Genomic DNA, 12,107 nt, shown 5'->3' on the forward strand with positions numbered 1-12,107 from the left:
AGTTCAAAATAAATTCATGCCACTTCATCACTTTCTCGTCTAGTCCATTCTTGATAAAAAAAATGTGCAAAAATTTGAAAATTACCCATTTCCATTTGCATGTCATTAACATTAAATGAAAATCTTGTCTGGATGATGAAACTTTTCAGACACAAATTTATTTATCAAATTTCCTTGTTAATCAAAACTTCTATGCGGCAGTGAAGATCCTTCGAGGATATCCTGGCTTTAATTTCAGTCATATTTTGAATAATACTCACAGTAGGTTTGGTGAAAAAATGTACATCAAATTTTGGCAACAAAACACAGAGACCTACCCCAGAATAGTTCTCATCAGGACTATTTAAAAGTCCTCATGTATGTTTAATACTGTCTTCAATGGATGTCAAGGAAATCAACAGCAGACTACTATACAGTAATGATCTTAAAACTTGGGAGGTTCCTGGGAAAAACAATTCGATGGGGCTGCTATAGTGAGCAGTTGCAAGACCATCCAAGCTCAGTGACATTCATTTCCCATATCTTCTTGATGATATTGAACCTGTCACTTTTGTACGCAAAATGCTCTGTGCAACCGTTTTTTTTTTTTTCTCTTTGTTTTTTGGCAGGGTTGGGGCCCCAAGGGTGACTGGGCTTCTGAAGCCCATGGTATTACATTGCTGATACTATAAGATTAAAGATACACATATATAGTGATATGATCATAGAAAACGTGGGACTTTAATCGCAGCAATTCTGCAAATCACAGTGAAATGAAAATTTCACACAATTGGGTCAAAAAAACGTCTAAATTGCATTGTAAAAAGTAAATCAAATTTATATATATCAGTCAAACAATACTGCATCCCACACCACCATAGTCAGGACAATTTGCGCACCATTCACCAGAAAAGGAAAAAAAAAATGATAAAATTAAGTTCAGTTCTATTTCTTCCTGCAGTTTAATTTTTATTGCTTTTCACAGTACTAGGGATTCATTGACTTTCTGCTCTAGTTTTTCTTCATTTATTCGGGTTTTTTGACAGTTTTCTTTAACCAGAATATATGTGGAATTCTGAAATATGCGGGCATTTTTCACACCGTCAAACCTGTTACGCGTCGTCTCTCAGGCCTATTCTGAGACTGTCACTTCTGTTACCTCCGATGAAATACGATCAGCATTAAATTCAAAGGAGGAAGCAAAGAGCAAAACCCTATTTTATGCTCCGGCATCTAGCCTCGATATGTCCCAAACTATCGGAGGAGGCTGAGCTCAGACGCTTCCCCGCCGCCTCGACTCGGAACAGATCTACGGCAGGAGAATGATCCATCTTCAAAACAGCTCAAGAAATTATCGCTCAAAGTTGGGGAGTTGACGTACAGATAAAGCTACTCAAGGATGACTCTCAACAAAACTTAAAGGGATTGTCCTATGACCAAATGAAATCATAAATAATATCTCTCTTCGAGTCAATCCGCAAGAGATTCTACTACGCATAGATGGATATGACGCATCCTGAAAGAATGTCTTAATTGTCGGAAAAACAAAGCAGGGAATGCATTTGTAGACGAGTGAGGGAGGGGGAGATGATCATCTGCAGATTAATAATTCATCCGATAAGGAACTAAGTTTTGCATTTTCACGTGACAAATTGGGTTCATAATACATCTGACAGTGACTGCAAATGAGGCATTTAATGTACCACATTTAAAGGGTTAATCAAGACATCAATGTTTAAAAGAAAAATCATTTGCTCTTTTGCAGGTTAACTCCTTTGTGACCATAATACTCTATTAATTATTAAATTACCTTGTTCCCATGCCGACCCAAATAGCGACAGGGAGTTTTTTATCTCAACTTCAAAAGGTAAGGAAGATTCAAACATCCATGCCTTCATAATTAGAAGCAACTCATATTGGAAATTTCATGTGTTCCATGTGGAAACATTCTTGTTCACCGTGAAATATTACCACGGTAATGATAGTCTGTACCAGAGCAGTTCCTTTAACACATCAAAATGGCAGGAAGATGAATGATTTGGCACTGTGAATCTCTCCCTGCATTAGTCATTAATGCACAGAGTGGTTTATCTCCTCGCTTCTTCATGTTATTTGTAAAGCCGATAAAAAATTGCTCAACTCACTCCACCCTATGTATCAAACTTTTTCACCTGGCATTCTTTTTGCTTGAGTAATTTTTACAGGTATCTATGACTAGAATAAATTATAAAGTTTGTTCTTTAAAGCAGTCGTTGGGATTAAGAGTTCATTTTTGAAAAAAAAGTTTTTGATGTTATTGGATGCTGTTTAAATCCCAACGTAGTCCGTGTTAGCTTGACTAAGTCAAGTTTTGATTTGGAATGATGAATAAACAAGTTCAACATTTTGTGATTTCCATTTTTTGCAGGTTTGGTTTGTTTAATATGAAAATGCGTCTAGATGATCAATGAAGAAAATGTATCTAGATAATTGAATTAATTAATCATTTCCTCATAAATATTCATTCGATGAAAAAATGACCTGGAGGTACTACTTCAGTTTTATCAACTGCAATCCTATTTTGAATAACACTCAGTAGATTTGACCAGCTACTTTTAGCATGTATCCCAGTAAAATTCAATTGCAAGGAGTTGCATGGTCTGCCAAATATGTTTCCATAGTTGAGCTTGTATATACACCAAAGCAACAAGTGACTATAAACGTAATGCAGTCGATTCAAATTAATGTTCAATCGAATTGATGTATTGTTGCAATGTACATGTAGATGGGGAATATAAATACAGGTACCTTAGAGAAAACAGTATTCAGTACTCAGAGGAGAGTTTGAAAGACTATTAAATTATTCCATAGTTTGGACGATACAACACTTTATATTACTCTTTGATTGTAATTAGAGGCAAGTTTTACAGCAAATACCAATTAAGCTGGAATATATGTCTACATGCATACAGTAAAGTAAATGGGGGGGGGGGGAGATACAGAGGAAAATGTAGATACATTTTATATTATTACCATGGTTTGTGAGAAATTTGGTAAAATTCCTGCTGGATATTTATTTCCAGCATCTGTACATATGATGTATTCCATGCTACTGTACCTTTGAAGTTTTGTATATGGGCCATTCCACACTAATGGGGTACTAATTTGTGACATAGTGGGTGAAAATTAAAAGTCATAGGGAAAGCATGAAACTTGGTTTGAGTAATGACCTAGGGTCTATAGCAACTGTATATACCCTCAATGAGATAAGTTTTGGATAAGGTTGGCAATGACAGCCAAGCAAAGTATAATATATGGCATGTATTACGTACGTAACAAGGACAGATATCTGAGCATAAACAGGCCACAAACAACAATTGTACATGAGTTTTAACAGTTTTTGTTTATTGCAAACTTTGTAATTATTACAATTAACAAAGACAAAATGGATTCAATGGTGAAAAACTGGAAAAAATATGAATCTTTGATAATACAAGGAGAGGGCATTTCAACATTCCCTAAGCACAGAACAAATTTTAGTGCCACAAGTACCTTTTTTCCCTGAGTATTTGTTTCAATATATCTCACATCTTAATGAAAACCACTGCTAGAAGCTATAGTGCAGAAAATGATATGGACTTGCATAAAGGTAGGATGTATGGTTACCATGTTCAGGGTCTTACGTACGTAACAAGGACAGAATATTTTTCAATCTCGACATTAATTTGTCATCAGTAAATCTATGGATTACAAATTATTATTTTCAATTGAATGTACATCTGGACACTCATTTGTAGCTGTTTCTTTGCTGCTGTACTTTGGAATTATCATGAAATTGTGATGATATATCATATCCTGTGGGAAACAACAACTTATCCAGAGTGGTATGTTTAAGATTGTAAATGTCAGACTTTAATTAAAGAAAAATTAAATAGTTGAATGAATAGTTGTAAGCTTGCATGTGATTAATTGCATATATCTAGCAAAGTTAAAAAGATACTACTAATACTGACACCTCTAGTGTAGGTCATTGAATGCATTGTTGAACTGAAAATTGAATAGTTAACAATTGAATATTTATAAAATTCAATAATTTCAAAATTGCATATGAATAGCGAAAACTTAAGAAAACTGTAGACTTGAATACAGTATGTCAGAAATTTTAAGAGTAAATAGTTGAATTCATAATTGTAAACTTGCATACCATTGGAAAGATATCAAATTACAAGAGGGTATTAGATACCAACAATATTAGCACCAATACAACACTAAAATGTACCAATATGTACACTAATATCATGTTTGAAACATGGACAGACTAAAAACCATAAATTGTTTTTACTTTTTTATCAAACTGGCTAATGATTAAATGTTCACTTTTCAAACTTTCTGAAAATGTATAAGATGAAGTGGGATAGCAACACATGTCATGGAATGGAATAAACATAAATTTGAAGATGTTTTCAGAAAAAATGCTAAAAAGGAAGCACACACTATCACAAGCACATCTGACTGTTTCTTTTTTGCTCTTTCCCATATAGTCGAGCATGCAGTATATTGAAGACAAGCAATCAAGCAAGAACCTAAAACATAGAAGATTCCTGCAGAATAGATGCTGTCAACTGAAACTGTACACAGCACAATTAGCTAGATGAAAGTCAGAGTGTACTTGTTAAAACTTTGAAATATATACAAAATATGCATTATGTAATTAGCATGGGAATGGACAAAGACTATGCTTTACCACTTTACAGCTCAGCTTGTGTTATTGCTTTCATTTCAGCATATGCTTTCTCCACATTTTCAATTCCTTGCACAGAAAATGGTCCACTGCCCACCAATGTAAGGGGTCCATCGATAACGAATTTGCCTAAAACCTTCTCAGAATCTGACCTTATAGGCCAATCATACATCTTAGATGCACTGCGAACTCTATGGAGAAACTTAAACAGATATTCCTCCCCATCTTTCTCAAGCAATCGTCCAATATAGAATTCGTTGTCATAGAAGACAGCATAATACTCTTCAAGGCGAATTTCAATCCCTCTGTGTTGTGGTTTAAGTAATGCCTCATGCTTGTTCTCTGGTAGGCAGACATCACAGAAGAGATCTTTTAAGACCTTTTCATTCAACACATCCAACTGTGTCTGGACAACCTCAGATTCATCATAATCTGTAATTTATGAAAAGAGCACAAAAAAAATTAAATAGGAAATATTCACTGGCTGTCTTCAATCTTGATGACTGCAATGACCAACCAAATGGTATGGGCAATCCATAACAACTATTCCAGCATTTTTCACGAAGAAGTGAACTTAAAGTCCACGACTCACACCACCCCCACGTTTGATTAGAGTTCACTGATAAGGAGTTTCAATCTAATTAATGAAATCAAGGCCCTTAATAAAGTTGAGTGACATATCATTTCCCATGAAAAGAAACACTGGAATATGCAACATCAAACATAACACTTCTGTTGATGCATTTTGTTTTTGATTTTGCAAATAGAAGGAAATATCTTTCAATGTCATGTTGCTTAGCACTTAAAATTTAAGTAAAAAGGGACTGACCCACTTTGTTGGAAGTTAGTATGCCACCTGCATTACCCACTTCAGATAAGTCCCCTGTCTCAGATCTTTCAGATGATGATTTACCCACAGTTGCTCCAGTTGCATTATCAGTTGCAGGCTCAAGTGTACAGACCGGAATCTCATCCATCTCAGTGTGACCTACATCTGCAGCTTCCATATTACTGCTAGTAGTTGCTTCAAATGAAATCCCTTTAGCAGACATCTTGCATTCACTCCAAGACTTCACAAACTCCAGATTGATGCACGGTGCTACTGAGTTCAGATCCTGACAGGGTGAACAGAAGCATGAAAGACGCCTTCTGTGCAATAAGTATGGAGAGATCCCAGCTACAGCATGCAACTTTCGCGTTCCAGTCACAGTGTCAACATTTGTTCTGGTTGGCCTTTCCCTCTGTATGTCACCTTCCTTCACTAAGTAAAAAGTACGACGAGAGTGGTTGCACGATCCATCTGGTTTCACTGGTGCCTTAGCAAGATTTTTGGAGCAGAAGTCATAGAACTCCCGGGGTCCATCAATGGTGACGTTGACATCAGACTTCACTGACCTTGTGACTGCATTTTTAACCACCCCACCCTCTCCATCACATGGATTTTTTCCATGGCGTGAGCCAAAGAAATGCCGCTCAACTTGCACGCCAAAATCTATGTTTCCAAATGAGATGTCAGCAAATCCTGTGCGAGATTTGTATTGTGCGCCACACCCATCAGTGAACTGGATCAGTCTGTTAAACTCCACTTTCCTCTCCACCTTCAGATGTGTGCAGGCCAGTTTACAGAAGTGGGTAACTGCATGTGTATCATGTATCATATCCTCGCTAACAATGTGTATTGCCTCTCTAACTGTTCCTTGGGAGCAACCATCAGCATGGCATTTGTAGTACCCTACCATAGGATGCAGCGTCACTATCATCTTAGTCCAATGAGCACTCTGAACTTCATTTTGAGTAATACAGGAGAAATTTTCAGCAAAGTCCATCACAATCACCACAGACAATGTAGGAGGAGATCTAATGACAGACCAAAACTGTCTTTGTTGCCAGATGGCCTCAAATAAGTGGCAGGCAAATGGATGCAGCTCATCTTGCAGCTCCTGGAGTAAGTCGCCATAGGAACCAGTCCTGCGTAGCAAAGCTTTTCTCATAGTTCCCTTGAAGCTTGTTTTACCCCAGATTTGCCAGGTCAATTCATGTTCCCCCATCACATCAGTCAAAGGTTGCAGGAATTCTGCCAGCTTTTGTACACCACAGATGTTGCACTTTCGATCAATACAGGAGAGCATGGGGAATTTCCCTGTCCTGCCGCATGTAGTGATGTCTTTAGTATGATATCTGTCATTTAGTCGTAAACCAATTTTGTGTCGAACAAGTTGCAAGTTAATGACCTTTATCTTCAGGTCAATGTTTGTGCAGTACTCACAAAGACACTGGAAATGCTGAGCATATTACTGTACTAGGACATGCTTTGGACGCAGAGAAGCAAACTTTGAGAAAGATACGCTCATATTTGGATTCTCCTCCAGAAAGGATTGGTAGGTTTTCTTGACTGTTTTCTGTAAAACATGTTTTGCAGCATTTGCCTTTCCTATGTTCTTTTTATTTGGCATCTGTGTTGAAACTTCTGCACGCTCATAATGTTCAGCGACAGCAGCTGTGATGTCAGCGCTTATGGCATCTGACCGTGACTTCTTGGCTTCAATGTTGACATTTTTTTTGGCAAGGCTTGAGTATTTCATAAGATACTTCCATCTCAGACCAAGATACTGTGAGGTCCTTCGTTTCAAACCATACTTGGAGTCTTTCAAGCTGCTGGCGAGGTGCATGGTGAAAGTGCGCTTCTGCCTTTTGCCCAGAGAACCACATGTCTTTTGGATGGCTGCCAACACATTTGACTGATCAGCAGCATTTGGTGATCCAATACCTTGCTTGGCGAGGAGGTCCTTCTTTCTAGGTGATGCTTTGTTGACTAAAGCAGCTACAACTTCAGCATACTTCTCACGTGTTTTGGGGATTGATAACCTTGCACGTGATATGGCTTTCCGTCTTGCGTTGGGAGAAGGGAAAGTTGAATTACCCACATTTTCAGTGTTAGTACTCGCAGGAGGCTCTGGATTGTCAAGCTGTCTCTTATGTGCTCTATTTCTCTTCGCTGCAGCATCTTTCTCCCGAATTCTCCTGCGTTTCTGCGAATTTAGTCCTGCTCTATACCTCTGCTTATACAGTCTCCACTTCTCACGCTGGTTAGATTTCTTTTCCTTCTCAGATCTTGTCTGCATGCTTCTATCAGACTTTGCATTGACCTTCTCATGAATGTTTTCAAGCCTTTTCCTTTCACGATATTTTTTCATCCTCAGCCTGGCAGTTTCATTGGTTCGCTCTTTGGCTTCCTGAGACATGGTTTGACGATATTCTTTGACTCGCTCAGTCTCTTTAGCTCGATACTGAACATAACATTCCTGATCAGCTTTTATGCGGCCTCGATACCTACGCATATACGCTGCTGCATTGCTAAAACCAGTTGTTCGTTGTCCTTCAATATCCTCTAGTTGAGGTACCTTCCTGTTTAAGGAACGAAGGCGAATTTTCAGGCTCATCTTACCTGAAAAGAGAATAATTTGTAAAACAAAATATCCTGGAGCAAACAAGGTAACATTTTCCATTTTAATATGGAAGTTGAGGAAAAGACAAAACTTGTTTTGTTTCAAAATACAGGAGAAAGTTGTAATCCATGGTATGGTAGAAGAAAGTTTCAAATCTTCAATACAGGAGTGTCAATTTCAATGGTGAAATTGTTGCCTCCATAAGCTTTTAAATTAAAGAGATTTGTCATCCACTGGAATTTGCCAATGATGTTATTTGTGTTTGATAACAGTTAGAGCTTACATGATAATTAAAAGCAGCCTGTAGGTAAGTACGTGTAAAGACAGATGCACCTCATGCATATATTATATTGTAAGCTGCCTTAATATGGCAGAATGTTGTGTATGGAATTATGCTGTTTTGAGATAAAGAATCAGGGGCAAGCTGCAATGAAAACTACCACCAGAATTTTTAATCAGAGGTCCCAAGATACTGACATTTGGTGGCTAACTCCCTGATTAGGCCAGCCTGTCCCTGAGAACAATAAATACACTGTGGGTTCTTTAGGCCATAGATGGTTCTTCTCATTAAAGCAATTACGATGAACATGCCCATTTTCAGTCCTCGCGGATCAAACTCAATGGTAAGTTTTAATTAGAAAGCAAGATGATACATGTTGATTGTCGTTTTTAGTTTGTACTAAAAATGAGAGTTGAATAAACAAAACAAATTTTTTATTTTTTTTTTTTTTAATTAGACCTAGGCAGGCCTAGCCTACACATTATATGCATCAGTAATGAGAAAACTCAGTGTTAGGCTTCGTCTATGTGTAGGCCTAGTTGCAAATTAAAATACGTAATAAAACATGAAGCATCGTCAATTGTCTGTACTGCATTTGTTTAAAACCTAGGCTAGATCTGCACGAAAATATAGCGCTACCCTTAACGTTAGGCTGGTAGGCCTAAGTTAGTACTCAACCAGGGAAGATACTAACGTTCGTAAAACAGACCGACTGGGCAAATATGTCTCACCACAGTTAGATTCGAACGTGAGCTTTTTCAATTGAAGCCTAGCATGCAGGTCTAACCTAACCTTTGCTAAATGAAATATTGTTAACGTTATATTTACGGAACCATCGCATGCACTCAGTTCATTTACATCGGTACGTCGACATTAGATTATACATCAAAATACCGAAATCATGCTAACGTTCACACGAGTGACCGAATCTGAAATCTGTCTACCAACAATTACGTTTGAACGTAGGCCTAGGCTAGTTCATTTTAACGAAACTGCTATTGAATTGCACTTCAATGCCAATGCGAGATGAACATTCGTGCCCAGTAAAAATTTAGCAAGTTTCATGGTATTATCATGCACATTTACATCGAACTAAATGAATAATGGAGGTCTTTTGCCAACGTTCGTAACTTCAGACATATTGACTCAATCTGTCTGTAGTTACGTGCATTAGTTGTGCTTTCTGTCTCACGCAGTGCAATTATACCAAAGGCGGCAACTGCATCTACGAGTCCGCTCACCTAGCGGTGTAAGAACTTTCACTTACTGAGTGAGAAGTCTCTAAATTGAACCATACCTTGATCACATTGCAAAGTGCTTTATTTTCGGTAAAATTGGTAGTGATTTCGAACGCTCGTAATTTGACTTGCGCTCGTAACTTTCAGAGATTCAGAAGACAGATCACAAACTTACCTCAATGGTTTTGAAAGTCGGTGGGTGACCAGGGTTGTTGTTTTCTCTGATATACGCATGCGCTCAAGGATGTTTATCATACTAAACACTCACAGGATGGCATGCGCGATTTCCGTGAAAAGTGATGCAAAAGTACGTTCGAACGTAAGCTCTCTTGGACAGATATTTTTAAAGCTAATTTGGCCGTCGTTTTCCGGGGGATTGGAAGATTCAACTCCCTCAAAACCATGTTCATTACTGAGATACGATGTTGTAAACAAGGCACAACATGTTATCTCCGCCAAATGTTTTTAGATTACTTTACCCATGGGGCAAGTTACGCTCGTAACTGTTAGGACAGATGTCAATTACGAACGTTTTTATATTTTTGTGTGTTCATTTTCTCAATTTTCGCGAGTTGGACAAGAAAGAAGACAACAACAGCATTCAGATGATTGAATTCTTTAATCATTATGATACATTATATTGGTCAATTTTGTAACTAAAACATAAAACAAGTGGATTAAAAATCTCCATTAATGCTCTGTCACATATTCCCTGCACAAATTGGTGAGACATGCAAAGAGTTTTTTTAAAAATAATTACCAATGAATTGACATAAAGACTTCCAGCTGTTAAAACTATTTTGCAATATTAAAGTATGGCATCAAATACTTCAAACCATGCAGTCTGTTACTGCCAGGAAGCTTTGTAGACCGATTTCCAACAAGGCTTTGCAGTAGCATACATAAGTACCCCATTAGTGTGGAATGGCCCACATATATGTGCTACTCTGTTTGGTGTCATAGTGGGTGAAAGCTGTGTTAATACACTTAACTGTAAAACCAAACTGACTGGCAGATTAGATGATATTACCTTATTATACCGTATAATGATTTGGATACCACAAATGCGACTTTCTTCTATCAATTCAAAATTAGTCACATTCTTTTTTTCACTGACAGTTGATTAATTAGATTGTTTAATTGAGACTGTTGCATGTGACATTTAAGCTAGACCACTTTTTTTGTATACCACTATTATGTGAAGATAACTTCTATGATGATGAAACTTGATACAAGAACCCATCTAATGGCTTTTGGTCATAAAATGAGATGGGTTGGTTGACAAGGAGGTGACTGCACACAGGGGGGGGGGGGGTGGAGGAGTACAATAATATATGGTTACCAGATCCCTCTCGGCATGACAGTATGAGAGTGCTTTGACTGTGAGAAGACAAGTTAGCGAGGGAGTGAACTGAATGCGACTATAGATGCAATGTATATATCTTACCACAATAACCTGGTGTACCACACACAGTCTTCATATTCACATCTTGACTGCAGATTTTCGAAAGACCAAAGTCGGCCAGTTTTAAGGGTGCATCCTCGTCCATATTTGCGTAGAGTAGATTTTCTGGCTTCAAATCTCTGTGCACGATATCATTATCGTGAAGGAACTACAAGAAATAAATTAATGGCGATGATTAATTGTTAAATTACTCAGAAAGTTTGAAAGTTCAAGTGGTTAATACAGAAGACCAAAAAGAACCTGGAACGGTAACAACAATTGGATGGGTGGGAATGGTCTCAACGATCAAACTGGGGCTCTCCAGCAAGCCACGCCCACAATCAACAAAGGGTTCTGTCATATCGGTCCTATCTAGTTCCATGAAATTTGACGAGCTGCAGATCAAAACAGTACCGTGAGTGGATCACTACTATAACGTACTATAACGTATGTAATTATTGAAGAACAGATCTTTCGAAACTTTTCAAAGTTTCAAGTCAAGCTTAATGTCATAAGCAATTTTGCCTGTGTTTTATAAATCATTTTTTTCAAATTCATGCCAAACTGCACAATGTTCATTCCGAGCACTGTAGAACGAGGTTGCTAAGGATGTGGGGAGACAGGTAAGTGAGGAGCGAAGTAAATCCTTAAACTAGTCAATCACCAGTGTGGCTGTGCAAGTTCATCCGGACTGTTAGGATCACATAGTAGAGATGGAAACAGGTATTGAGAGGAGCGTAGTAAATACATATCTCTGGTTGGCATGCTTGCGAGAGATTCCACGTGCTAGTGTTTATCACTTTGATTCCGAGATCTGTAGACAATACAGATTCGCTCATTTGCACATGACAGCCCCCCCCCTCTGTAGCAATGCTGGAGAACCCCATTAGAACAGATATTTCTCACCTGATCATCAACACAATCAGCACAATTCTGATTGTCAATTAAGTTAATACGAATACAAAAACAATTTTGCCCAACGATTGTTCTCCTCTTTGCA

At 37.9% G+C, this 12,107-nt stretch overlaps 2 protein-coding genes across 3 annotated transcripts in view; both read right to left on the reverse strand.

Annotated features, from left to right (window-relative positions):
- The window catches only part of LOC139978920 (calcium/calmodulin-dependent protein kinase type IV-like), an 80,582-nt gene that overhangs the window by 19,823 nt on the left and 48,652 nt on the right, over positions 1–12,107 (reverse strand). For both annotated transcript variants that reach the window (XM_071989485.1, XM_071989484.1), the window contains exon 6: positions 11,111–11,276. In XM_071989485.1, coding sequence (XP_071845586.1) covers positions 11,111–11,276 — 166 coding nt within the window. The remainder of the gene's footprint in view (positions 1–11,110; positions 11,277–12,107) is intronic.
- LOC139978918 (uncharacterized) lies at positions 3,087–6,982 on the reverse strand. Its single transcript, XM_071989483.1, has 2 exons — positions 5,529–6,982; positions 3,087–5,131 (listed from the first exon to the last, which is right to left on the reverse strand). The coding sequence occupies exons 1-2, from the start codon at positions 6,826–6,828 to the stop codon at positions 4,707–4,709; spliced, it is 1,725 nt and encodes a 574-aa protein (XP_071845584.1). The 5' UTR covers positions 6,829–6,982; the 3' UTR covers positions 3,087–4,706.

Source organism: Apostichopus japonicus, chromosome 13, assembly GCF_037975245.1.
Source record: "Apostichopus japonicus isolate 1M-3 chromosome 13, ASM3797524v1, whole genome shotgun sequence".
Taxonomy (NCBI): domain Eukaryota; kingdom Metazoa; phylum Echinodermata; class Holothuroidea; order Aspidochirotida; family Stichopodidae; genus Apostichopus; species Apostichopus japonicus.

Coding starts and splice junctions, on each gene's coding strand:
- LOC139978918 (XM_071989483.1), bottom strand. CDS start 6,828: ATGCTCTCCTGTATTGATCGAAAGTGCAACATCTGTGGTGTACAAAAG. Junction 5,132..5,528: donor ACTAACTTCCAACAAAGTGG/GTCAGTCCCTTT, acceptor CATAAATTACAG/ATTATGATGAATCTGAGGTT.